The sequence below is a fragment of the Molothrus aeneus genome, chromosome 5, assembly GCF_037042795.1.
Source record: "Molothrus aeneus isolate 106 chromosome 5, BPBGC_Maene_1.0, whole genome shotgun sequence".
Classification (NCBI taxonomy): Eukaryota; Metazoa; Chordata; class Aves; order Passeriformes; family Icteridae; genus Molothrus; species Molothrus aeneus.
In genome coordinates, this window is record NC_089650.1 from 34839155 (window position 1) to 34865880 (window position 26726).

General features: G+C 35.6%; 1 protein-coding gene across 2 annotated transcripts in view; it reads right to left on the reverse strand.

Moving 5' to 3' along the window:
• Window positions 1-2434: 2434 nt before the first annotated feature.
• CNOT2 (CCR4-NOT transcription complex subunit 2) overlaps window positions 2435-26726 on the reverse strand; it is an 85819-nt gene continuing 61527 nt past the window's right edge. For both annotated transcript variants that reach the window (XM_066549645.1, XM_066549646.1), the window contains exons 3-15: window positions 26488-26554; window positions 23017-23164; window positions 22229-22411; window positions 19783-19862; window positions 18512-18637; window positions 15871-15995; window positions 14267-14387; window positions 13999-14155; window positions 12145-12206; window positions 12001-12050; window positions 11104-11204; window positions 10382-10526; window positions 2435-3573 (exon numbers count right to left, since the gene is read on the reverse strand). In XM_066549645.1, the coding sequence (XP_066405742.1) occupies window positions 3487-3573; window positions 10382-10526; window positions 11104-11204; window positions 12001-12050; window positions 12145-12206; window positions 13999-14155; window positions 14267-14387; window positions 15871-15995; window positions 18512-18637; window positions 19783-19862; window positions 22229-22411; window positions 23017-23164; window positions 26488-26554 (1452 nt within the window). In that variant the 3' untranslated portion in view covers window positions 2435-3486. The remainder of the gene's footprint in view (window positions 3574-10381; window positions 10527-11103; window positions 11205-12000; window positions 12051-12144; window positions 12207-13998; window positions 14156-14266; window positions 14388-15870; window positions 15996-18511; window positions 18638-19782; window positions 19863-22228; window positions 22412-23016; window positions 23165-26487; window positions 26555-26726) is intronic.

Here is a 26726-nt window from a genome sequence, read left to right on the forward strand (position 1 = left end):
CATACATCTCTGCACTGCAGAAATGCTACAGAGCCACGAGGAAGTGGTGTGGTCAGCTGTGAATCCTGACACAGGTGCAGCTGACACTCCACTGAAGGTCACAGTCACATCAAAAATACTTTTACCCATGTGAGTACCTGCAGGCTTCCCTGAATTACTTGGGTCTTCAATTAGATTAATCAAGCCCATGAAGGTTCTCATGTGCTTACTTACATATTTGTGGCACCAGACCACTAAGGTGGAGGAGATTGAGTGCAGGGTGATTTTTGTTTGTTCATTTCTAAACACCCCAGTGGAGCATCCTTATCCCTTTCCTTCATGATTTTTCCACAAGCAGGGTGGTTTGAGTAACAACTGTTGAAATACAAAGTATCTTCTGCAATCCCGGGTGTAATCAAATCAGTGAATCTTATGTTAAACCCTGGAAGTTGAAGGTAGTGGATTTGCAGAGAAAGTGGAGCTAACTATTCAATGAAGATCTCTAAACAATATGCAACAAGAATTATGAAAGCATGTTGGACAGGCCAGAAATAGGAATACTTCTAACTTCTTTCCAAGAACACTGGGTTTTCTACCCAGAACTTACCTTGCACATTGTTGTACAAAACTAGCTATGGGGAAAAACACCCTCCTCAAATTAAAAAACAGGCTTCTAGTATATTCCTATTTATAGTGTTAGTGGAATGTAAAAACATATTAAATAAGCCTCAGACCTTAACTGTCAGTCTGAAAATCTGCAGGGCACTTCAGTCACCCATTTGCCATGTGAGTATGTAAATGAGGTTTGAAGTTTTCTTCCTTTCAGTAAAAAAAGCAGTATGTTCTTTTTTCAATTTTTAAAATTAATATAGTATCAATTAAGAAATTGCTTCAATCTTACACCTTGTTTTCTGTTTATATCTGTTTCTCTTGCTTCAATCCACAGTGTAATATGAAATTAAGTCACCGATTTTAAAGTCTCCATATGTGCTCATTTAACTGATAAATGAGAGCCAGACTGTCCTTCCACTGGAAGGAAGAAAGCACCAGTTCTGTGCACACCGGTGAGAAGTTTCCCAAAATCAGGCATTTCAGATTTCTGAAACACTGGGCAGTTGAAAACAACTGTATCATCAAGTATTTTTTGGGAGAGCTTAGGTTCCAAATTTCAGCTAAATTGTTTTTAGAAGTGTCATAGGTATTTAGTATTTTAATGTAGTTGATCTTGCGCCCTGTACCATATGCTGATTTCCATAAACATAAGAAATAATGACATTCGATTTGAAGAAGGAAATGTCACTTCAGGAAACCTTACAAAAAAGAAAAAAAACCCCCAAAACCAAAACCAACCAACCAACCAACAAAAAAAACCCCAAAAAAACCCAAACATAAAAACACCCAAAAACCCCAGGTTATAGTGAACCTCTGACAGTAAAAAAATGTAACATTAATTGTAGCAGGAACAATATGCTTTTCAAAAATTATTCTGAAAATTTATAAATTTATATTTGGATAATCAAATATATGTTTGAATCTGCTCTGGTTTGAGAAACAGAACAAGCCACGATCTTTTTCAGCTGTGTTAATTATATGGATTATAACCATTCTCTTCTTTCAAGCTGGAAAAACTTTGCTTTAATAATAGAAAAAAAATATAATGAACAGAATAATATCTTTATGTTTACCATCTTAAAATAGATATTAAAAAAGTTCAGAATTTAAGATCCGCCATACACCTGATACAGAACCACAGCAAGGTCGCTAATGGTCCAATTTCCAAGCATAATTCAATACATGCAAACAAGCTGCTTTTGCACTACATAGAAAAATGGGTCAAAATGGAAAAAAAAAATCCCAGGATTCACTAACATGTCTTGCTTTGGTAATTTCAGGTATTTTTCAATGATCTGCATCACCAGATGCAACTCAGTGAGAAGTGGCAATCATATCTAGAAAAAGAAAACCATCCCAACAGTTCAGGTTTTTCTTACTCTGCTCAGAACAGTTACAGTTTTCAGAACCAGTCTATATTCATGTTTATTTGCATCTGGAAGTTCAAGTAATAGCAATCACCAAATGAAATGTATTTCTGTTTTAAGTGGGAAAACACCAACATGGAACTAAGCTGTAATCAGCTCTAACCCAAGCTTCTCCCAGGTGATGAATTCTTGAAGCATCTTCCTATTATTTGACTTGGTACCCACCCACCTTTCTAAAAATTATTTGCTATCATAAAGAGGGGATCTGAAACCAAGGTTAACCAAAGTTTTTAGACGTGAAAACTTTACTGTGGAAAAGAATATGAAATTCTCATAAATTTACTTGTCAGCAGCAAAAAGACTCTTCAAGTGTCTTAACCACTGTACAGCTCGATAGTTTTAATACTTCAATTTTTTTCCATTTTTCATTGTTGAAGAAATAATTTCACAATCTCAAATCAAAGTCAACACTGCAGTGAGGAGAGCTTTTCTACTTTATTACAAAGAGAAGAAGCCTTTATGTGGTCAGAAAATACAAGATTGATCTTTTTTTTTCTCTTCCTATGAAACGCTGCTGTTCAAACAGCCAGAGTGAATTGTCTCAGTTCACTTCTTTAAGTCCCATCACATTCACTTGGGTATGGATGTCCTTGGCTGCTGAAAATCTGGCCCTTTAGTGCACAGGGCGACAAAGTAGTCCCCTGACCAGCAGTTCCAGAATGTCCCGTTTTCATATATTGCATCCATGCACACCTCCTAAAAATGAGGTACAGCAGGGCAAACATTTTCCAAAATAGATGTCATATATATAATATATACACATTCGTACATACATACCTTTATTCATGTGATGTCCAAAAATTTAAAAAAAATGTACACATTTATTACAAAATCGTAACAAAGACTGGACAGTGTTTTGCTCATTCTGGAAAGATGAAGCTCAGTAATACACAACCCTGGAAACTAACCAGAGACTGTGGCAATATCTTTCTTCTAAACAGTCAGATATTCTTGCATTAAGCTTGGCGAAAACTGCCTTTCAAAGACAGAAGGGGAAGTAAAATGAAGGAAGCAAACCTTGCTCATCTTTCCAAATGAAATACGAGAAGGATCTTCACATAAAAATGCACAAACATTTTTTATTACCAATAGTGCTACAATGAACAATGCAAATTTTGTTGTCTAATTTTTTGTCTTTTTTCTTTTTTTTTGTTTTTACATTTTGGAAAACTAAGTGGTAAACTTTTGTCAGTGTACTCGCTTGTCTTTACAGACCCAAGCTTGTCTGCTGGCAAAAAAGGAAACAAAAACAAAAATTCAGACCCTGCTCAAACTAAAGAAAAACAATTACAAATTTAGTTGTTGGGCAGCACATAATTAGTAAGGCAGGACCTCAAATGGTGACCCTTCGCATGAGCCAATTGCCAGATCCTCAAGGAATTAAAACCAGGATGCCTGAGCCACATCAGTTCTGCAGTTATGTTGAGTATTGTGCTGAGACAGCCATACCCCAAGAAAAGGGAAGTCTTTAGAAGGCTTGCTGAGCAGGGTTGTAGTTGAAGGTTGATGGCAGATGAGGCCTTTCTTCTAATTTGTCATATTCCAGGTGGAACTCCTACAATTAAAAAAAAAGAAAAAAAAGACAAACACAATAAAACAATGTATAATTTACCTGTCAACACCTGGTCTACCAGCCATACTTGAAAAGCACAAATACAGAGGAGATCAAGTACTAACTTATCCTAAGGCAAAGCCACATGACTTTGCTACCTTGAATTCCATATTTTACGAAGAAAAAAGTATAAATTACAACAACCCTAGCCTTTACACCCACAACATGCAGACTCTCCTACTCTTTTGAATGCTACATGACTCTCAGAACTCCTGTTATAATCTCAAACAATTTTATGTATGCACATACACAAAACACAAATACACAGTCACAGCATGAGCTGAATTATAAACAAAAGCTGTCTTTCAAGGAGACAGAGTACAGAGGATTATTCTGGATGAACTGAAGTTTGGGAATATTTTTGTGTCATACTTCCAGACCAAATAGCTTCATGAAGCAGCAGGGGAGGTTCAGGATGGGCACGAGGGAGGCGTTCCAGAAACAACTGGACTTAATGCCAAGGTCTGTTTGTCATGGTCATGATCAGTCAAAGGCTGGATTTGATCTTAGAGGTCTCTTCTAACCTAAATGATTCTGTGAAAATGTCCAGGTACAAAGTACTGAGACCCACTTAAGCCAAAATTTATCGAAATATTCCTCCACATTTAATACTCATATTTATACCCCATACCCACCAAACCTGAAATATTATATTCTTCAGACCCTTTCAGCAGTTTAATTGTGTCTCATCCCATTTAATTGTCATTCAAGAAACAGCGTAAGCAGAAGTTTCAGAACTGTTTTTTAGGGGTACTTCTTGGTAATTCAACAGCAACAACTTTGGACATGTAAATTATTTTATCTAACTTGGTGGAGAACCTCAGCAGAACAACATCTGTATCTGCAAAGCAAACTTAGCCCACTATTTTCACACAGAGATGAAAACACATGAGCAATGAATAGATTATTTTAGAACACTCTTTAAAGTGATTAAATAGTATAATACTTCGGTACATGTAAATCTGTACTAAATTAATGCAAGAATAGAAATAATATCTAGGAAATCCAACTCTTATACCTCTCTTCTTTCAAGGCAAAACAAGGTCCATTTAGCATAGAAAGAACATTCAGCATGGTAAGGAAACAAAGTAGTGGAAAATGCAAACCATTGTGCACTCCCCTGAGAATACTGTCCCCAAAACTGGAAAACCCTAGCAAAACCTATGTGAAGTTACAGCCATCTGTACTGAAATGCTGCACATCTGCTTCATTTCTAGTTCCCAGCTCTCTACTCCAACCAAAGATTTTTTTTTGTTGTTGTTGTTGGGGTTTTTTTTGGTTGGTTTTTTGGGGTTCTTTATTTATTTATCTAGGTGGTGTGTTTGTTTGTTTGGGCTTTTTTAGGTCATATATACTCAAGTGAATTACTTCTGGCATTCCTAATAAAAACTGCATGCCAGTTGGTGTATGCTCTCTTTTTGGGCAGATACACAATGCTGAGACTGAAGAGATGCTGCACCTTCCCCCTTGGGTAAGAAGCAAGATCAAGGGGTAGAAGTCCATACGTGTACTTTGGTGTCAAAGGCTGGATTAGGCTGGGTGGATCTCAGGCGGCCTACAGGAAGGGTGGAGAGGGACTTTTTTGCAAGGGCACAGGACACAGGGAAGTGGCTTTAAGCTGAAGAAGGGCAGCATTTAGATTGGGTATTAGAAATAAATTCTTCACTATGAGGGTGGAACAGGCTACCCAGAGCTGTGGCTACCCCATCCCTGGAAGTGTTTAAGACCAGGCTGGATGGGGCTTTGAGCAATGTGGTCTAGTGGAAGGTGTTCTTGTCCATGGTACAGGGGTTTAACTAGATGGTCTTTAATGTTTCTTCCAACCCAAATCATTCTATGATTCAATAATCTCCAGTAATTCTGCAGCCATTTTATAATAGATACCACTCAAGCTTTCTCTGCCTTTCATGGCTGTCAAAGTTTCTTTCTTTCACATAACCATGAAAGGGCCAGCAAATACTATCCATCTATGGTCAGCTTCAATCAGTTAACTGAGCTTCCACGAGCTCTGAAATGCCTTCAAAATTACCCTTGGCAAATTGCTAATTAAACCAGTAAGATACTGATACTCTCTGGTTTCTGATGCTTACTGTATCTTAAAAAAGGGTTTTCCAAACTTCAAGTTTTTGTGAGCCTCTACTGGCAGTGGGAGCTGCTAACAAGGTGTCTTAATAAATGCTCAGGGCTCTGAGCAATCCTTTGTGTCCTACAAACTGCAAGTCCCTCCTTCAGAAGGAGTATTCTTCCCTATCAAATTTTCTCTAGAAGAATGCGAGTTCATACTTCAAACTGCCATTGACTGTTAAAATAAACAGGCTTAAAACAGCCTTGATTTGCATCCCAGTGTCAGTAAAGCTCAAATTCAATATTCAGTAGCATGTAGGAACACCTGAAGTTCTGCCTGACAATACCTAAAGAAGAATTCACTGACCAGGATTTCTGGAAACTAAAAGCCAATTATTTATTACATAGGGGAAAATACTTACAGGTATACTGTATGTTTTTGCTTTTGCCACTATAGCTTAGGATGTCAACAGCAGCAGTGGTACTATTTAACATAAACAGATATAAAAAAAAGTAAAAAACCCCACTCATCCATTGATAAATGTGCTAAATTGCTTTCTTTTCCACATGGAGGTAAGAATTAAAACTTAAATACCCTTTATTAACCAGGAATAATGAATACTGAATGTGTGTGAAAACTTACAGCATGTGTGACACTAAATAAATTGTTCTATGCAAAGAAAATAATCACCTCTCATGTCATCCTGAAAACTTGCTTTGATGGCAAAGTTACATCAGTCTGTACATGTACAAACACTAACAGGCAAGGATACTTAAGGCAGGAGAGGATTGCTTAGGATGATCCATAGCAGTTATAGAGTAAAACTAAACAAAAAAAGTTAGCAGAATAGGCCTGAGGACAAAAGATTCTGGATTGTGGAAGTCCATGAGAACAGAGTAGAAATCCCATGGCTAGCTTAAAAATTCCCAATGGAACTTAAATTGGGAAGTCAGTAGCATTTATACTGACTTAAAGATAGATGCAAAGACCCACTTTAGGGGCTGAACTAAAATACTATGCTACATCTTTACTGGACTAATAAATTTAACTTTCTAGTAATTATAATAGAAATTATTATTTCAATTAATACTGATCTTGACAGGATAGGGAATAATTTAGTCTAGACAGCAACCCTGACAAGCAAATAAACACTTAAAAATTTAATTTTCTCTCCCATGAAGAATTCCATGTTTTAGAACTACATCATCAATGTAAAAAGGTTTTATAATCTGTACTCTAAATTTATTCTCCTTACTGAAAAGTAAGAAGAAAATTCAAGCAGCTTACTTCAGACAACTTAAGTCAGGATTTCAGTAAGCGTGCCATTGTAGAAAGCACTTTTGGTGTCAGAGCTACTTCCCCTCCTCTCTCATGTCTCCTCAACAGCAGCAAACTATAGCCAAAACCTCAGTGAAAAAAAAAATCAGTGTCTTTAACCTCAGCATACTTTCCACATGCCCTAGGATGAAAAACCATATAATAAACATGTCTAATCAGAATTTTTCTGCTTTTTATTTTGCATTTAAGGTGAATTTGAAGTCTGTAATTTATATTTTTCTCTCTTTTTACTACCATGTATCAAATCAGAATTAATTTTATTTCCTAGTAGTTCAGGAATTCTCATTACCCTGCTACTTTGCTTCTATTACCCATTAAGAATATAACAGTAGAGCCTACAGTTAAATAAAAAAGATAAAAATATTATTTGATTTTTCTTGAAAGAAGTTATTCAGCCTTCTTTGCTTTTGTTATAACCAATCCAGAACACTAAATCTACTACATCACAACTGGTTTATGTTTTTAAAAATGTAAGTTTTAAGATTTTAGTTGTGCTATCTAAAGTAAACTGCTGTATTTCAGTACAGCAATATTTCACACTGCAGTGTAATTTAAAATAGGGACAATAAATACATAAGCCCATAATGCAAAATACACTATGTCTGCAAAGCACAGCATATTAGGGTATGTGCTGCCCTATATTTGAGCAACTACACTAGAACAAGAACCAAATTTATAAAGCACCTTGAAAAATAATTGAATATGCACATATGAGACAGTAATTTATGAGCAAGTATTCCTGCACACCAGCTTCAATAAAGGACTAGTGAAACTGTTCAGCAGCAATTATTATTGTGGCCTTCTAAGTAACTGATATTCCCAGAATCCACTAATAATGTAACAGTTATAATAAGAGATTGCAATTTATCAGAATTCTTTCTTTTCCAGCTCCTTATAGGTCTAATTTCCTGAAATATTTTTTAATTCTGCATTTGTTAGGAAAAAAACTACTTTGCTGTACTTTTCTTTGCATGCAAAGCAACAGGGTGTTACCAAATATTGCTGTTCTTCTTAGGGTGAGTCTGTATTAGTCTTCCTCAGAGGAAATGTCCACTACAGAAATTAATACCACAGGTAATATTACCATGGAATGCTAAGATCACACGACATGTACCTAAGTTCTTATTTGTTTATCAAAGGTGAAAATGTCACAGAATTAATTCTAGTATGCAACTCATTTTCTATGCAACAAAAATCTCAGTTTTCCCCAAAATCATTCTCTAGCTTCCTCTGACCAATGGTCAATTTGCCTGCTCAAAGTTAAATAAAAATTTCAAAACAATATTCCCGTTCAATTTTTTACATTATGGAATACACAAGCCTAGAAGAAATGATATTATTGCTTCTTATGGACATTAGGGGAGAATAAATAAAATAATCACATTCATTGTTGCAATACCACTACAAGCACAAAACTTTAGAAAATCCAATCTCTCTCCTTACTAGCTATCCATTGGTTCCTAATGCTGGGGAATTACTTTCAGGGTGCAAATAAAAAGAAGAGAATCTATGTAGACCTTGTGAAAAACCATTCAGAGAACAGTAGCGCTCCTGTCTCTCCATATCTCAGGAATGCCCAGCAGGAGGATGGAGTGTACATCACTCAAGCACTGGATCCTGAGTTTCAGAATAGTACTCAAGATTTCAAACAGAGACAATACTGTCTTAAAGTAATGCTAAGCATCAAATAGCAGCTGCATACATTTACCACAGGCAGAAAAAGGAGACACTGAAGAGGTTATTATTATCCTTTACAATGGGCATTATCTTTTTCCTCCTAGTAAAAGAAATGCTGTGTGTCCACACAAACTAAAACCACAATTCCCTTGATATGTGAAACTACACAAGGCTTGTTGCTTGTAAATAAACAGAACATGTTCATTTGACTCCAGAAAGAAAACTATCCTTTCTAAAGGTAATTACTTCCCCTCTGATGATCTTAGGCAATAATAAAATAGCTTTAAACAGCATCTTGGGGAACCTAAGGAAGTATACCAAATGAGTAATTCAAGTAGAAACAAATAGTTTTCTTTTGTTTGTGTTTTCTTTTTGAGGCATGGCACTTTTGTTTAGAAGTTTTGGAATTACCTTGCACTTAGGAAAAACTATAATAGCAGGGCTCACCATTAAACCTGTCAGTTACAGATTCCTGGGTTTTCCTGCAGCAGTAGAAAGTCAGCAGAAGCAAGGAGTCACACGTACAACTGGATAAAGAACCTCCCGTAACCTTCAGGGTAACTGCAATGTTAATTCCTGAGGGGACTTTGCACAAACTATGCAAAATTACTGGGTGGAGTGGGGGAGGAAATAAAAATATCATGTATCTAGTTCATGTCTAGATGCCAAATGGCTGTATAGACAGAGGAGGACACTGAACTTTATTCTCTTTAAAATAGGTGTTTATAAACACATAACAGACATGTAATTATTTCATGCAATGTTCCCTAATCTCCAAATGAAATGCCTTTTCAGTGAACAATTCATAAGTTGGGCTGCAGGTGAAAAGATTTCTTATTCTATGAAATACCTAAGCCTGTGGAACCACAAAATGTAGTTACAACATGCTGGAAGCACATCTATTGAGTTCAAGGCTTCAAAGTTAATCTGATTTCATCTGTTGTTTTTTAGAGAAAAGAAGAATGTGATACAGTATCTACAGATGGTCTGACATAGAACATTATTGACAGTATTAATGGACAGAATGGGACCAACAGATTATGGCAGCTGGGGAGGGAAAAAGCCATAGCTTTCTGATTTTTTAATGCCTCTTGGTCTACAGGACAGAAAACAAGCATCATGGAAATATGCCTCCTCCTTAGAAGAAGTTATTTATTTCAAAGGACTCTGATTTTCAAACAACAGAGCATGGAATTCCTAAGTATGTTAAGGAGAGATTGTACCCAAAAACCAAAAAAGCGTTCCCTGCACCCATCCAACATCCATTTTAAATTCCTAAGTGAGGTGTGGGAGCATCCTCTTTAATTTTCTAAAACAAAGAAATAAAATGTTTGCAAGTGCAATTTCTAAAATGCCAAATAATGCTTTCCATTCAACTCTATGCTGTGAGAAGAGCTTTCAATTTTAACAAAACTCCTAAAAGAAGTCCTATGTCCTTCTACCTCCCAAAGAAAACTGGAAATAAGAGAGACAGCTCCTTTTCCACAAGCAAGGCAGTGTTTTAGACAACGTTTTTTCTCTCAGACATCAGGAATTAAGGTAATGAACCTATATAACAGGAGAAGAAAAAGTCAGAGATTTTTGTGAAGATTTTTGTGTTTTACTCTTGTTGTTGTAAAAATACACAGCTGACAGTGTATTTAAAGTATCTACACAAAGGAAAAGAGATACCTTAGCTACTTTCCTCCAGTTAAGACAGTCAAAGAAGTAATATGTTCCCCTCTCGTACGTATTGGTTTTCATTGTTGGCTCCATGCCAGGTGCCCTGGTGATCCATACTCGTTCTTCTTTGTGGTATCTCCAATCCCGGTTAAATCTTTCATTTGTGATAGAAAGGAAAAATAATTCTTAGTGTTAGTTATCTGAAACTGACTTAATAAACTTTAAAGGTTTCAATATTTACTGTACAATGCATTCAAATCCCAAACCAAATTTCTCCGACATGGTTAAACCTGTGATTTCATACCTCTTCCATACAGTTCTTATACCTCAAACTAAAATACACAAGAAACTTCAAGTCTGGTAGGTTCTAACAGTAAACTCTTTTTATGAGTATTTACTTGGTTCTGATTTGGTTGATGACAGGCAAGTTACACACTCAATAATGACTGGCACCTGCCATTTTTTCCACAGTGCTTCATAATGCAAAATACATGAGATGGGCTTTTGATTTCCACTATATATGTAAAAAAACTCTGTACAAAATGACACCAAGGTTGGAGGAGGTATTTTAAAAAAAGCTTTACCGTTCAAGATTGACTAAGCTTCCTGCTTTCAATGTCTAACTTGTTTGGGTGTTCTGGTTTTTATTTTGGTTTTTTTTTTTAACATCTGCCATTTCATTATTGCAATAGCTTAACTCATATAAGACTGACAAAATAGTTTGAACGTACAGCTCTACTGCTGCTAATAGCTGTAATACATCTCCTCCATTCATGTAATAGAGATAAAACAGGAGATCTTCTCCATATCGGCCAAGTTTTATTGCAGCCAGCTGCAAAAGATTGAAGAAAATGAGGATGAAAAATCACAATAGATAAATGTTTTAAAACACACTACCCCACTTAAATAACATAAGAACACATCCAGAACTTCCATCCTTCTATTCTAAGTGTGTTGAAAATGATATTCTAATACAACAGGCGTAATAATTATTAAAACAATTAATTTTTCTTCAGTTTGAATGAGCCTTTCCAAGCTAAAGGATACAATAGAAAAATACAGATGTAACAAACAAGCAAGACAGAATTTTCTACCTGTTAAGTGTATATTCCCATCTACGTATTTTATTTCAAAAAACCCAAAACCGCAACTTCTGCATGTATTTGTTCCCTTCACACCCTATTAAGTAACACTACTAAAATTTCTTATGCTATTTTTCAATGATCCCTTCAAACAGTTGAAAGAAAATATATCTCAAAAAATCTCTTTACATGTAGATATGGAATGCAACAGCTAAATGAGAACACAATTCTGATCTTATCTCAAGAAGAAATACCTCAATTTAATTTGCCATTTGAACTCTATCACAAAAAAATTCAACTTCACATGAAGGGCAAACTCTTAAAAACACGTTGTGCTTTTTAGCTATTCTTTTGCATGCCCATTCTCTTTTTGTAAGATATAATGGGGCTCGATGTGTGACATCAGCCTGTTAACTCAACACTGCTTCTAGAAAGACTGAGGACATGCACAAAATGGACTGACTTTGAACATCTATCTTAAAGAAAATTTAGAAAATTACTGGTAATAAATTAACAAAAAATGCACACACATACACACGTACTCACCTTATCCCTAATGTGAATGTTAGTTAAGTATTCAGATGGAACATGGAAGTCTAAAAAAGAATCGGAATTGATGCAACTATTAAGACATGTAAATGAATATAATTTGCAAATATTAATACTGAATTTTAGTTGTTTCTCTCTTACCTATGTCTTGAGGTCGACAAGGTGATGATGCCCATGGGGATGCAAATTTGGGATAAAGATTTCTGAAGAAAAAAGAAAAGCATAAATTTATAAAAATTAACCTCCAAACCAACCAACAAACCCCTCCATAATCAATTTTGCAAACCTAAGAGCTATATCACACAACCAAATCCCTAGCTGGGGTGAGAAGATAAAAGGAAACTTTCCTAAAGCAGTTACATTTATTATTTTTCTTTTTAATATGCAGAGCAATGTTGCATTTAAACTGCCACTGGAAACTACAGGGTCAAAATTTTCTTTTAAATCTATCTTTCCTTCAAGTTAGGTGCCAGAGGTCCCAACCTTTTTCAGGTATCCAGTGTTATTATGCAAGGTTTCAACTTAACTAGGAACAGTTGCCACAAGCCTGGTGGGTTCTGATTTATTAGCCTATGATTTAAAAGGGGAGGAAAAATTTGTACTGGCAGGTTGCTTTTTAAAACTAACCAGTAAAGATTTTACTCTTCTTCAAAACAGGAGTTAGAAGGGATAATTTAAGCCACTAGCAATAAATACAAAATTCTAAAATTTTGTTTCTAAAAGAACATTCATTTCTAAGTTTTTATGTCACACAGGTATTTTTACCAACCAAACTACCACACAGGGCAGAAACATTTGCCTTTTCATATGTGACACAGTTTTAGTTTTTCCAACAACAATCCACAGAGCAAGGGAAGAACATTTAACATAAGGAGAGATGTAAGGCCAGACACTGAGGTCTGCATGGGCTGTTTGCAAAGCTTTTTTGCAGCATGAAGTAAAACCAGCATTATAGTATAGGAACTGTCTGCATCAAATGTTAGCTCCTATCCTCTCCATCCAAGAATCTAAACACACTAAGTATGGTAATTAAATATTAAAAATACAGTTATTTACAGCATAGCTGCTAAGAAAAGCGGAATAATCGGGAGCCATTTTTCCTGTGCTTGATATCCACATTCATCAAGCTTCCCTGATTACATGCAGCTCCATATAAGTTTATGAAAGATGGAAACTATGTACATACACTGTCTGGTCTTCTGGGTTTTTTTAATATACTATGTGCAAACCTTAAAATATATATAGTACTCTGTCTATAAGGCTAACACTATATAAATCTGTGATAAAACAAAAAGGTGTGAGATTTTCATCTGAAAGAGCACCAGAAATTAATTTTTTTCCACAACTGCAGTCATCTGAAAGACACTAGTTTTGTCTAAACTGATCTGAGTTCCTTCAGTAATTAGTGTAAAAAGAAAGGCACCCTGGGTTGGCTGGTTATTCATCTCCCCTAAGTCTAAAGCACTCCTTCTAGCATTTGTGCAGTCACTAACTACTTTTCTCCCCATTGCCTCTATAGCAAACCTAGATGACTAAACTAGTTTATTTAGGTGAACTGAGTCACTGGAAGTCAACTGCTTTCATTTAAATAAATCTTCAGTGCAGCCTAACACTGCAGGTGTTCTGTTCATCATTACACTATATAAATCTAATTTATGCCCAAACTGCTAAGAGTTAAGTGTAAATATCCCCAAGGAATATTATTATTAGAAAAGGAACGTATACATTACATTTATAAACAATATACTGTCAATTCCTTGAAAAAAGTCCTAAAGAAGTTAAGAGAATAAACAAAGCCACTAGGTTTATTGAAAGCTTTCCCTGAAGCACAATTCTCTTTGTTATGAAAATTTTATTTTATTGTCATTACATTCTCAAATTTTATTTGGCAAACCAGTTTGTGGGTTTAATAGTCGTGAGGACTAAGTGAACGGACTATGAATGACAGCATAATAAAACCAAAAGTGAAAAGAGGATTAAATCCCAGAAACTTACTCAGGAGAGTTGAGATTGAGACCTAGTGTTGTTAAATCACTTCCTAATGCAAGATGTACCATTCCTGGATCTGTCTCTGCTGCCCTGATGAATGTTAACAAGCCAATCATTCCAAACTGGTCCGTCACCATCCCTTGGGGAATGTTGGTAACCCGACCTGGGAAAGAAGAACAAATTAATTTTCTCTTTTTAAGAAATAGAGGAATCAACAAGGTAATCTAAATGACTGTCAAAACTTTTAAAGGAGAAAAAGTGGAATGACACATACCATCAGGTAACACCTGGATCCCTTTTTTCTGCTGGTTGTTGTTTTGCGTAGTTGAACTTTTATCTCCAGGAAACTTGGGCCCATCTGTGCTGGATGATGTTTTGCCTGATGTACTCAAATTCTATTAAAGATAATTTGTAGAGTTGGTATGATAAAAAAAAAAACCAAAATGGAAATACTTATTGTCCATATTTTTTCAGTCAGGCACTCTAAGCCAGTACATCAAGTCACTTCAATAAATGGCATCAAGCTGAAGCCCCTGAGTTCTGCTGACAAACCTTATGTACTATTTAACCATTTTCCAAAGTATACCTGTCATACAGAACTACTATTAATAGGCTAAAAGTTTGAAGTCTAAAAGAATAAATTATTTTACACTCGAGTTGGAATACACAGTGGATATCCCCAGTGCCTGTGACTAGAGGTTCCTTTGGCTCACCACATCATTAATACTCCCCCATAGTCCTGCTCCTGAATAAACACTCCATGACACAGTAACAGATAATACTCAAGCCAATTTCAGGTGCAAGCAACATACAACTGGCACATTTGCAGCTATCAGGAAAGACATATAAACATTATGTCTGATATAAACACTATGCCGGACTGTGTCTGGCAAGAAAACAGACTATGCTCCAGGAATCTATCTACTGACAAAATATATTTGCCATATGTATAATTTCTAACTCTTTTATAGTCTTTATAACAAGTCTACAGTTATACAATTAATCACATTTACTCTCCCTCTCCTTACTGTACACAGTACTAATCCTATCAGAACATTTTCCTCATGATAAAACTGCCCACAACACTGGGGGGCAGGGCCAGACTTCCTCATGTCTCTCTTTTTGAGCAGTTCATTTTTTAGTTCTTACATGAGTTTGTAGTCACCTCTACTATATATTCAGTATTTATGGCACTGTCATTAGCATAGTTTTTGCAATTAGAAGTAATAAACCAATCAGTAACTAGAAACTAGTCCGCTGTTTGCATATAATAACTTTTTTTTTAATTACAAAGTTTTCAGAGTAAACAATGAATAAAAGCCCATAATCTTATGCTCTAAGCTATATATCTAATGGACAATAATTATGCCAATACTTAAGAGATAATGTACCCCACTAGTCTACAATATAGTCATCAATGCTCTCTATTAAGAGAGTTTGTTCCCTCTGATTCCACATCTCCATTAAGCATTTCACCTTAAAGAGATATTGTACCACCTAACTTTTAAAGGACTGGACAACTTTGAAGAAAAATCTTATAATGTGTGTATAACTACTACTGATGAGAGGCATCAGTAGCAAAAAGATGAGCTACAATTGATAGAAAAAAATTACAAATTGTAAACTTAAAAAATATTACGAATTCGCAAAAATAAGTTTTGACGTGTCCAAGCAGGGTGACTGTTTGGACCAAAAACCTTACTGAGAAATTCCATTTACATTATTACATTTTAAATGCTGCTTATACAAAATCTCTCATTAATTTAGAAGGGTAAATTTGAAAATCTCTTATTACAAATATAATCACTGACCATTTTAAAGTAATCACCAAAAGAAGTATGAACACTGAAAATAAGAGAAGATTTAAGGTTTGCTTACAGATTTATTGTCATCATTACTCGATGTTGGATCTTTGTAGCTGGAGCCTGGTAATGCTGGAAAATCTTCATTGTGTATTGAAAAGTCCTGGGACTGCTCACTTGCTGGTTTTGTTACCATCCCAACTATCATCAAAATGAAAGCAAGAATAATATTAAATGACTGCTAAGTAAAAACGTTTTCTTCTGCTGATCTTGCTTACTGTCCATTTTCATTACACGCAAGCTGTACAGCGATGACTTAAGAAACAGGTAAAGCAAAACAAAGCATATTCATTCAAAACATCCACACATATTAGATTAAAGCCTCTTATTTAAGTGTGAGCTGAGACACACTCTGGGTTAAATTCATAGGCACATCCACTGCACCTGTTTTGCACATCTAAATAATCAAATAATCTTTACGGGCATTGTTAAAGCTGTGTTTGGGTAAATCCACTGATAAGGATGTACTGCTTTTAGAAGTATAATACATTTTTTCTCCATCCCCTAAGTGCATGAAGAATTTTTTTGCATAGTATCTTCAAAAGCACGTATTCTCAAAGGACAACCAGCTAACTTGCAGCAGAATATGTTAACAATTAAATACTTGCCTGTGACATGAAGGTGACTCCTACTTCCAGTACAAAAACTGAAAACATTTAGCCTGCAACTCTCAGTGCTCTGATCCTAACTTTAAAAAAGCAGCCCAGTCACACAGAGACATGGATTCTGACAACTGAACAGGAACTTGTTTTTAATGCCAGTTCAAACCAAACCAAACAAGCCACCACACCACACACCCAAGGGTGACTAGACTTTGCTGAGACATAATACAGTGATTTGGTTCCAAAGGACACTGCACTAGAAGAAAAGAAGGCAGAAGGAAGTCTAGGTCCTGGTTTTTGAAGATTCTTAGTAGATGGATAGGACTAAAATGGTTCAGTAGATGACAACACATGACTTTCTTCAGTGTTCTGGAATTAGAGATCAATGCTTCTTTATTTAAGGAAATAAACCAACATTGAGTTAATCTTGTTTCTGCTGTTCAGCCCTTTCATCCAGAGTTATTACAATTTCTTCCACTGGATGAATAAAATTGATAATGAATTAACTTTAATGGATATTCTTATTCCATCTAAAAGCTATTTGAAATACAATTTTCCTGAATAATTAAGCATGAGGAAAGTAGGTCTCTGCTCTGTTTTGAGCTTGCTCTTTCTTGTCCACAACCAGAAGTGCTCTCCACATTTTGTGCTGGAAGACAACATCCAAAGTATTTCACATTTTCATTTTTTGACTGTTTCTACCTCCATACTCATCTGCTGCACTAAGCAGATGCTCAGGGTAGCTCTTTGGAGAACTTTATTTCGTGGTTTATCATGCAGTCATGCAAATAGCTATGCTAGCACCAAAATGGGGAAATGGTGTAAGCAAAAGAACAATTACAGACATTGTTATGCTGCAGTGCTGTTTAATACTGAAATCAAGCTCCGTGCTGGAAGTGCATCTCTGTGGATCTCCCTCCTATCTTCTCTCAGTTTTTCACATACTGTCTTCTTTTTCTAGAGCTGGAACTAGATTGTCCTTAGGGTTCCTTCCCATCCAAGCCATTCTATGTTGGACAAAATCTTACATAAGCCTCAAGCTGTACTAAGTCTCCATTCATGCTTGGTTTTGAGTGTCATTATGTGGGGAAGTCACTTTCCCCCCATATTTAACAATTCAGTTTAACTTGTTTAACCCTTTCTCACAGCTATCTTATGCAGAGGGCCTGGTTATGCCAAATCCATGTGGCTACTTTCTCTTGATAATGTGGTATCTCTTTTGTCCAATTGAAGTTGGAACTATCTCTGAAGAACACTAGTGTTTTATAGCTGGAAAACACTAAGTTATTTTTGGTTCAAAATTTGACAAGTGTCACAAAAATAACTTATGGTTATAAAAGCAACTTTTCACAAGAGCTGATGCAACATGCGTAACAAAATCTACTAAAGCAGTAACAAAAAGAAAGTTTTGTACCTCACACTAAGCTTACCTGAATTTTTTCAAGACCCAAATAGTAAGATTTGTATCCACCTAAAGGTTTTTCCTTTTATTATTTTTTTAACCTGTACAGCAAGAATTATATGACACATACTTGGAATCTGAGTGATAATAATTGATGCTTACAGGTTACTTTTTGAAATCTGATACTCATCATAAGGGTGACACTGAACAGTACAACAGCAAATACTATCAAATAAACAGTGAAAGTTTACAGTACGTTTACACCTTATGACTTTTTACACAGTAACACCTCTACTAATAAAACACTATTCCTGCAATTTGCTACTCAGACATCAACAGCTCTTCTCTACATGTAATTTGAATAAAACCTATTGCCTAAGAAATTTCTAGAGTGAGCAGCCTCAGAGCAATCATACTATACAAACCAAAAACCCCAACAATCCCTATTGACAGTAAAACTAGAACACATGTGTTCTAGTACTTATGAAAGGGAGTCTCCAACCACAGGTATCAATTATTCATTTTTAAAAATGAGTCTTAGCAGCTCACCTGTCTGGCATTTTTGAAAAGACTGGCTATTGTCTTATGAACAGCAACAGGTGAATCAAGCAAATTTCTTTTCATTCAGAGAGCTTTCAAAAGTTTGGTCTTACCATAGGGTGCCCTTCCAGCTAAAGGGTTTATTAATGGAGTTGGATTGCCACTTCCTTCCCTTCTGTTTCTGTCTGCTAGTGCTGGAAAATCTGAGAGGTCCAGTCCTGTCACATTTTCACTTCCATCTACAATAAAAACAGGTATTCTTAACTCCCTTATGTATTTCTGTCAGACTTCATTATGAGCAAGATAAATATAGGATGTATTTTCTTTCAAGTTGATCTTTTTTCTCATTCAGTAATTATTACATATAACTACAGCCTTTGTGTTACAAGATGACCCTAAAGAGCATCAGTATGTTTGAAGTTTGCTTTCAAACGACAGACAGTAGCATTTAGTAAAGCCTACTCCGCTTGAATTAAAGTCTGTACACATAAAATACAGGCAAACTATCAAAATTCCAGTTCTAGAATAGGTATTGAAATCTGTTTTAAATCTGTTTTAAGTTTGAAGAATTATAAAGAAGAAATTTGAGAGAATAACCCATATTAGCAGCAGCATCAAAGAGCTCTATTGTCCTTAGATAAGGTAAGATAAAGCTGAAGCAGCTGAAAAGCCAATGCAGTGCAAGTTACATGGGAACACTTTTTGATTTGCAGCAGGAAATGCTACAGAGGTGAGGCCAGAGCTGCAGCTCTATAAAAATGTCACAATGTCCTAGGGAATGCCCAAACCATTCCAATCTTGTGACATCACCAGCCCCTCAGGTTGCTTCATATATGCAGCCACATACAGAAACAACAGCACACATGAACCTAAATAATTTACAGACAAAGATATTTTCTCTTCTCTAGTTCATTAAATTCAGATGAAGAAGTAATTCCCAGAGAAAAATCACAACTTAAACAAGTAACTGAAAGGATTACATGACAATTCAGCTGCTCAAAAGGAGTTTGAGATTAAAAAAAAAATGCTTTCCCACTGCTTTTACACACCTAATGTTTTCATAGAATATGGATAAAATCTTCTCCAATACCCTTTTCAAGTTCAAGAGCCGTTTTGTATTTCTAACTGAGTAAGTATAATCTATAGGCAGGTGACATACAGCAAACATACTACAGAACTACTTTCACTTTGTCTTCAAAAGTATTAAAATCCACTGCTATAAAGCAGTACCAGTTACCTAGCACTACTTTTGAAGCAGGGTTTCTATGGAACATCTGAAAATTGTTAGAAAGTTGCACTGCAACAGAACAAAATAATAATTATTAGACTTATTTTAAAAAAAACTCTACTGTAGTTTAAGGTCAACATAAGAGAGTAAACTCACCTGTTCCATTAAAAATGTTACTTGATAAGGAGTTATTCATTCCAAATGCCTGATTTCTGTTCATCCCAAATCCAGACATACTGTGAAAAAAATCCAGAAAGTCAGACAAAAGGATATATATACTTTGTATTTTTAGTGGAAGATATAAAGGCGAGAAAAAAACTGAAATTATTTCAAGCCTAAGCAACCCATATTAGCCTAAACTTGGTTTTTAATTATTTTCTGAAAACAATGAGCAGCAGCATCAGGCACTGCTCAATCAGGTCAACTGGAATGACTTCAAAATAGCTTAGTTTTTTAATAGCCATTGTGTATTAAGACATCTCTCAACAAACAAGTTATGACTAACATGATCATTACTCAATAATTTAACATACAAAAATGAAGCCGCATTAAATGCAGTAGTTAAAAGTCAGGCTGCAATCCATACACAGGCAGGTGGGAAGCTGGATCATGAAAAAGACCAAGTTTGTCACGATTCATTTAATAAGCTGAACAGTTATGGTGTGCAATCACGGCCATGTACACATGGCATTACTGTGAGCAGAGGGATGGTCTCTGTCATACAAGGACATGAGCTAAAGGTTCATAAAGTCAAGCAAAAACGTTTGAAAACATCTAAGTATCATGTAGGACTACTGTGGTTGTGCAGACAGCTCCACAAAGAATCCATTTCATCCTGTTGAGAAGCCCAAAGGTAGGCCCCCAGCTGAATGAAATTCTGAATGTCTGCCCTGTGGAAAAACACAACATCCACTTCTCCCTGAAACAGGATAGAAGCTGATATTTTGGAAGTTTCCATAAATAAAAATATGAAAAGGTTCCCTAGTGGAAATTTTACCTATGCAAAGTTTTTACAGTTACAAATCTGAAGCATTTAACTCTAATTTGAAACACCTTCAAATGCTTCATGTTCAAAAATCTAGCCTAAAAACTTTCATTGCTCCAACTAAACAACTATTTAGAAAATGCTTCTTGAAAGTCACGTAATTCATGCACCTGACAAGCAAATGCCATAAATTCTTTTCCCCAAGAGTAAGTTGAAAATTTTGTTAAACACCTTAATTAGCCATTGGACATGTATACTACTATACTTCCACAGGTTAATAATCTGTGGAGAAAGAGCCAGTCATTGTTTCAGAGATATTTCCTTCTCAATTTGTAAAACTTGTAGCTTATTGAAAGTGAGCAATGCAAAGAGTAAAAGATGAGCATTTTAATTCAGAAGTTCCTACACATAGGGATTTCATTATCTACCCTACAGCTGAATACTATTTGAACAGTATTTTGTATACATGGATCAATATCCAGTATCATTGTTCTCTGCACATAGAGTTTTTAAGTATATTACTATTTCATCTGTTTGTGATCTCTAATTTCAAAAATACTTTAAAATATATTATCTTTTAAAATTATCAGGTCTACTTGCCACTAGACAGGACAGAAAAGGCAAATTTTTTGTAATGAGAGGCAAGATATAAAGTCTTTTCATGCTCCAGGACCACAAACTGCTATTAGGGGATCACTATTTGCTGTGCTTGAGAACAGTATCTGTTACATGCCTATATCAATGTGAAACTACAAAACGAAACAATCTGATTAAATATTAGATAACTGTGATGTTTGTCTTCACTTTCCTTTATCTATTTTGTAAAATATGAGATTGGGTTAGAGGTGGCACCTGACCACCATGAGCTTGTTTATGCTCCAATAGTCACTCCTCTAAGGAAGGGCCTGAAGGAAGAAAAAGGACTTCACTGGGAGCACAGAGATCATGAGGTAATGGAACTGAGGTTTAAAAGCAGCAAGCCATGCTAAGCTGTGACTACACACATTAAATAATTAGAACTAAGACAGTGCTTACTACAAGTTTATCAAAATGAATGAAGCAACACCATTAAAGCCTAATGATTTGTGATGTTAGTATCCTGCCCCAAGTTAGAAAAAGAGAAAAATCTATTGAGAAACTTTTGGCATCCAAATGAGCACTAAATCCTTAAATGAATGGCAAGCCACTATTTTCTGCATTATTAAAGAATTTAAAGAAATACCAGATCCTTACTGCATCCTAATCAGTTTACTTCCCTTCTAGAATAACTATCATGTTTTTAAATTTTGCCTTACTTCTTCCCAAAGCCCTAGATGAACGATTTTAAAACAGATGTGTATGCTGAAAATTTAAGGTATGTTTCAAAAATAACCTTGGGAATACATGAGAAACATCACATACTTTAAAGCGGATGCAGCAGAAGTTCAATAGTCAGAAAGAGAACTTAGCTTAAAGGCCTCAAAGACCTTACAAGAATATTACAAGGAGCGTCAAAGTTTATTGCCCAGACATGAGTACATGACCCAGGTTTCAAGATTTATTCTAATGGATAAAAATTACATTTCCAGAGCAGCATGTCTCTGGCTGTACAGGGATGGTCCAATTAAAGAGCCTTACCTGTTCACAGTAAAAGGTTGTCGAGAGGGTTGCTGCTTTGGCATACATATTATGCTTGGAGAGCTTCTGTTAGGGCTGCCTAACCCTGAACTGCTCATGCTGTTTGTCCTGCTGGGAATTCCAATGCCCTGACCAACCTGGGAGTGGTTCATCATATTCCTAGGATTCATAGGCAATATCCCCCTGAAAAAGAAAAACCATACACAGAGATGAATCTGTACAACAGTATTTGACTACTCATTTAGATTACTAATGCAGGATGGACTCCAAGCTGTTGCAACTTAATTTGTGCTTAGCGACCAAACACTGTGTTTGGATTACTCTCTACAATTAATGCAGTTCTGGATTTCTTCAGAAATACCAAATGACCTATTACATGCTAATCAAGTCCTTCATCAGGTTTAGATAAATACTTAAGTATTATACATATGAGAAGGTGTTACAGCTCTTTTCTAATGAGCACTTCAGACCTACTATCTTTATATTCTCATGCAGTGTATGACACCATAGCAAAGTTTTAACTGCACAATCAAATAACTACCTCTTACATTCTGAAGCAGAATTTGCCAGCAATTTGTCCTTTACAAACAAAAATAAAATACTGTCTTACAGTAAACCCTTACTTTTTTTATGGTATTATTTCCCTAACAAAGTAAGTGGTCCATAGACACTACTTTTCCTCTTTTTTAATTTATCAGACTGTAAAGTATGAGGCAAAATATGCAGAACATTTAACAAGAGCTCTGCAGAAAGACACAATGGCAGAAATATCAGCTATTGATAAATACCTGCTCGGAGATGGAGGCGTGTGAAGTGACATTGTTGGTACCCCTGTTGTTGGCGTTACGTGGCTCGGTAACTGAGTGCCTTGTGATAAGCTGCGATTTAACTGAGGGGTATTGTTGCTCATTCCCCTCATTGGAAGGCCTAGTGCACCTATTGAAAAAAAATTCAGAGGGGTGGAGATACAGAGCAATCAGGAACAAGGTCTTCTCCATCAGGTATAGATGGAAACAATTTATGCTGACAACATACAAAAAGAGTGTAAAGACTGAAGGAAAGTGCAGTGTAAAAACTAAGTCCTTGTTTGGATAGAAGAAACTCCACTATCAAATTTAGGCCCATATCTGTTTAACTTTGGAATGGCTCTTTGAGGAATTTCTCTGAAGTCACTTACGAAATTTTGTTTACTTTGAGACATATACTGTAGATGAAGGATTGAATTTTAAGTTTTTCAATACGGACATGAAATTCTACAATTTATCTCAGAGGAAGGCAGCATTTTAGGAAAATCAGTAACTGCACTCAAGAAATATGCTAATTACTCTTGAATAAATAAGCATGTATTTGAACAGTATTTAGAACACTGATTTGTCTTGCTAAAAATTAAGCAAATCTCTGATAAAAAAATGAAAGTGATGGATCTTTAATTAACAATAACACTGTTTTTAGGACAACAAAAGCGAGGCCAATTTGAGGCCAATTCTCTCTTTACATAAAGTTGCTTCTTTAAAGCATCAGTACTTCAGTGTCGGTGATCAAGTTTGACCTTATCAGAAAAGAAAGCAAGCAGAATTTTAAGAGCTCTCTTTCAGCATTTAAAAACATACAGAATGTATAGAAAATACTTTTGATCCGATTGTTAAAACCAAACAATCATGTGTGACCAAATAAAGCAAGCATTTCAGTGAGGTACAACTGAGAACAGCAGAAAATAACCAATTACTGCCCAGTTTCAAAATGTCCAAAAGTTTTTCATCATTCTCACATCACTTTTCTGTGTTTAAGTAGTTTCAGAATTATGTTCAAAGACAAGAAAAGTCATTTAGTGCAAGATGGCAGTAATAACAAAGCATATAAAAAATGATGGCTGTGACAGTTCCTACTGCTTTGGCATAAGGCTGCTGAGGCAGACTGACAGAAGTCAAAATCTTATCTTGCAGACCAAACAAAAGAAAATTCTGATGGATCAGCACTCTCCCATGATAGAACACCCCAGCAGAAGAGCTGAATATGACAATGCATAACGTGGTTAAATACTAAAATGCAAAGAACAGACACAGCATATGCTCAAAATATTATTGTGGACAAAGTCTGAAGAAATGTACCAGTCATTCAACTTTTACACTATAAGAACTGCAGTCTGTGTCCTACCCTACAATTTGCAAATCCAGGGAGTTTGCAATAAAACTCAAGAGTATAACACTCAGATTTATCTCTGTACATTCAGATTAAGAGGTAGTGTGACTTGCTATAAGAAGCATCCTAACATTTCATTAAATGTTGATTACATCAAAGTGTTCACTGTAAATATTTTGGCAATTTCCTGCATCAGAATAATTTCAATGAGCATAAATATGTATTATAAATAATATTTCATATTGATTAAAAATTACATGAGATTTTAAAAATAAAATGGTAAAGAAAAAATACATACACTTCCAAACTAGATACAGCACACCAAAAAAAAACACAATAAGGATATTCAACCTAATTTTGTGCAAGCATTTGTTTTAGCAAAGCCACTTTAGACTGATGGCTATTTCTTCTTATTGGCTCTCTTTAAACTAGATTTTTTTACTGATGAGGCTTGTTACAGTGAAGTAGAACCATATTGCCGGCAAGGACAGGCAGTTGAAATACTCAAGAAAAAAAAACCCCAAACCCTTTTTTTCTTACACTTTCTTTTTCTAGTTTTCTAACTGAGACAAGATCTATATGAGTAATATTGAAGGCAGACCAATGAAATGGCAGATTTCCTTCCTACTGATCAAGTTTACTGGTCAAGGTTACATTGATGCTGTAATATGGCATCTTGTTTAATGACTGACAGCTACCGATCTTTAAAAGTGCATAGGCACTATCAGCTTTGTTTTTCCTAAAGAGTATTTTAATTGTTAACTATGACTTCAACAAAAAAGTTTCTTGTCCCTTTTTCTCAAGATCTGGTAGAAACTGACACCTGGTAATATTTACTTTCAAGGTTGTAGGCATGTATGTCTCCATGTTACAGAGATTACATCCTAGGCACAGCAACCAACTGAATGAAAAACCAAATTGATTAAAAAGATGACCTTAAAAAATAAACAACAAATGACTGTGACAAGCAGAATGGATATACTTTTTCAGTATCTGTATACAGTAAAGTCTGAAAGGTTCAACAGTGCCAAAATCAGCACCTATAAGACAAGAGCCAAACATGACTAAGAAAGGCTAGAAGCTGCTCATATAAATCTCAGTAGCATAACAAAATGGCAGTTTATATTACAGGGTCACTCTTCAACAACCACTGAGATAGGGAAAAAAAACTTCCAAAAAACAAACGCCACCAAAAACAAACAAAAAACCCACCCCAAAATGCCACTGTGTTTTTTAAACCATTTGAAGAAAGCCAAAAGAAGTTGGAAGGCCATGCATCTAGCAAACAAAGCTTTTACTTTGACTAAATAAAAAAGTCCAGACTCTCTAAAGTACTCTGAAGACATTTTTTCTTGGAATCTGAGTCAGATGCACTTAGCAAGAAGCAGAAAACATTTAAAAGCACTGTAGTGACACAGGAGAGATGACATTCACAACCAGTTTTACTTGTGGAACAGTATCTAACTCGGGTATTCTGAGACACTGCCTGAGTGCACCTCTCAGTTACCAGGAGGTTCAGTTCTCAGTGCTGGCCCTAAGTTAGGCAGTCCTTGAGGCAGCATTACACTGTGACTGTCACTCTATAGCTCTTCCATTGCAACGGTGTCCATAGGAGTGGTAGACACATGACATTGTCAAGGAAAGAAAAAAACAGTGATGCAGAGAGCAATAATCTTAATGGCATAGCTCTTTGCCAAATGCAAGTTGCCAAGCATGTACACAAGATTTACTATGCTCCTGTAGAGCATGAAATATCAGTTATATTTAAGGTATAATTTCCTTCTATTCCTTACAAAGTTTTCTGAACTAGGCTCATTTTAGCTCAGCTTTCTTTATGTTTTCCTTCAGAGAGTCTGTTAAGTCACAGCAATTTTTTATAGTATGATTGTATTTGGATATTTAGCAGTAATAAACTGACAATATAATATTTTGCACACTAAACACTGCAAAAATGCATATAAAGCAAAGCAAAAATGTATCTTAAAATAATTGTATGTAAGGAGACATACTGTCATTTTTACACAATCACCAGAAAACAAAGCCATCTGCATGTTCCAGAGTGTCAATCTGCAATATATTTAGCATAAAATAAATGTACTATTAATAAAAAGAATTCTTACTTTGTTGCCCGTATAAACTTGCCCCAAACTGAGACAGCTGACCTGATGTTGATGGTGATGCCAGCATCTAAAATGTAAGAAGAATAAGAGGTTATTAAAGACATAAAGATAGTGTGCTATCTTGCTCTGGAAGTTGACAACACCATGTTACGCCAGGAAAACCAAAACAACTGAAAACTTGTTCAGAGTCATGAAAAATTTTAGAAACTCCCCAAAATATCTGCACAGTAACACCTGTA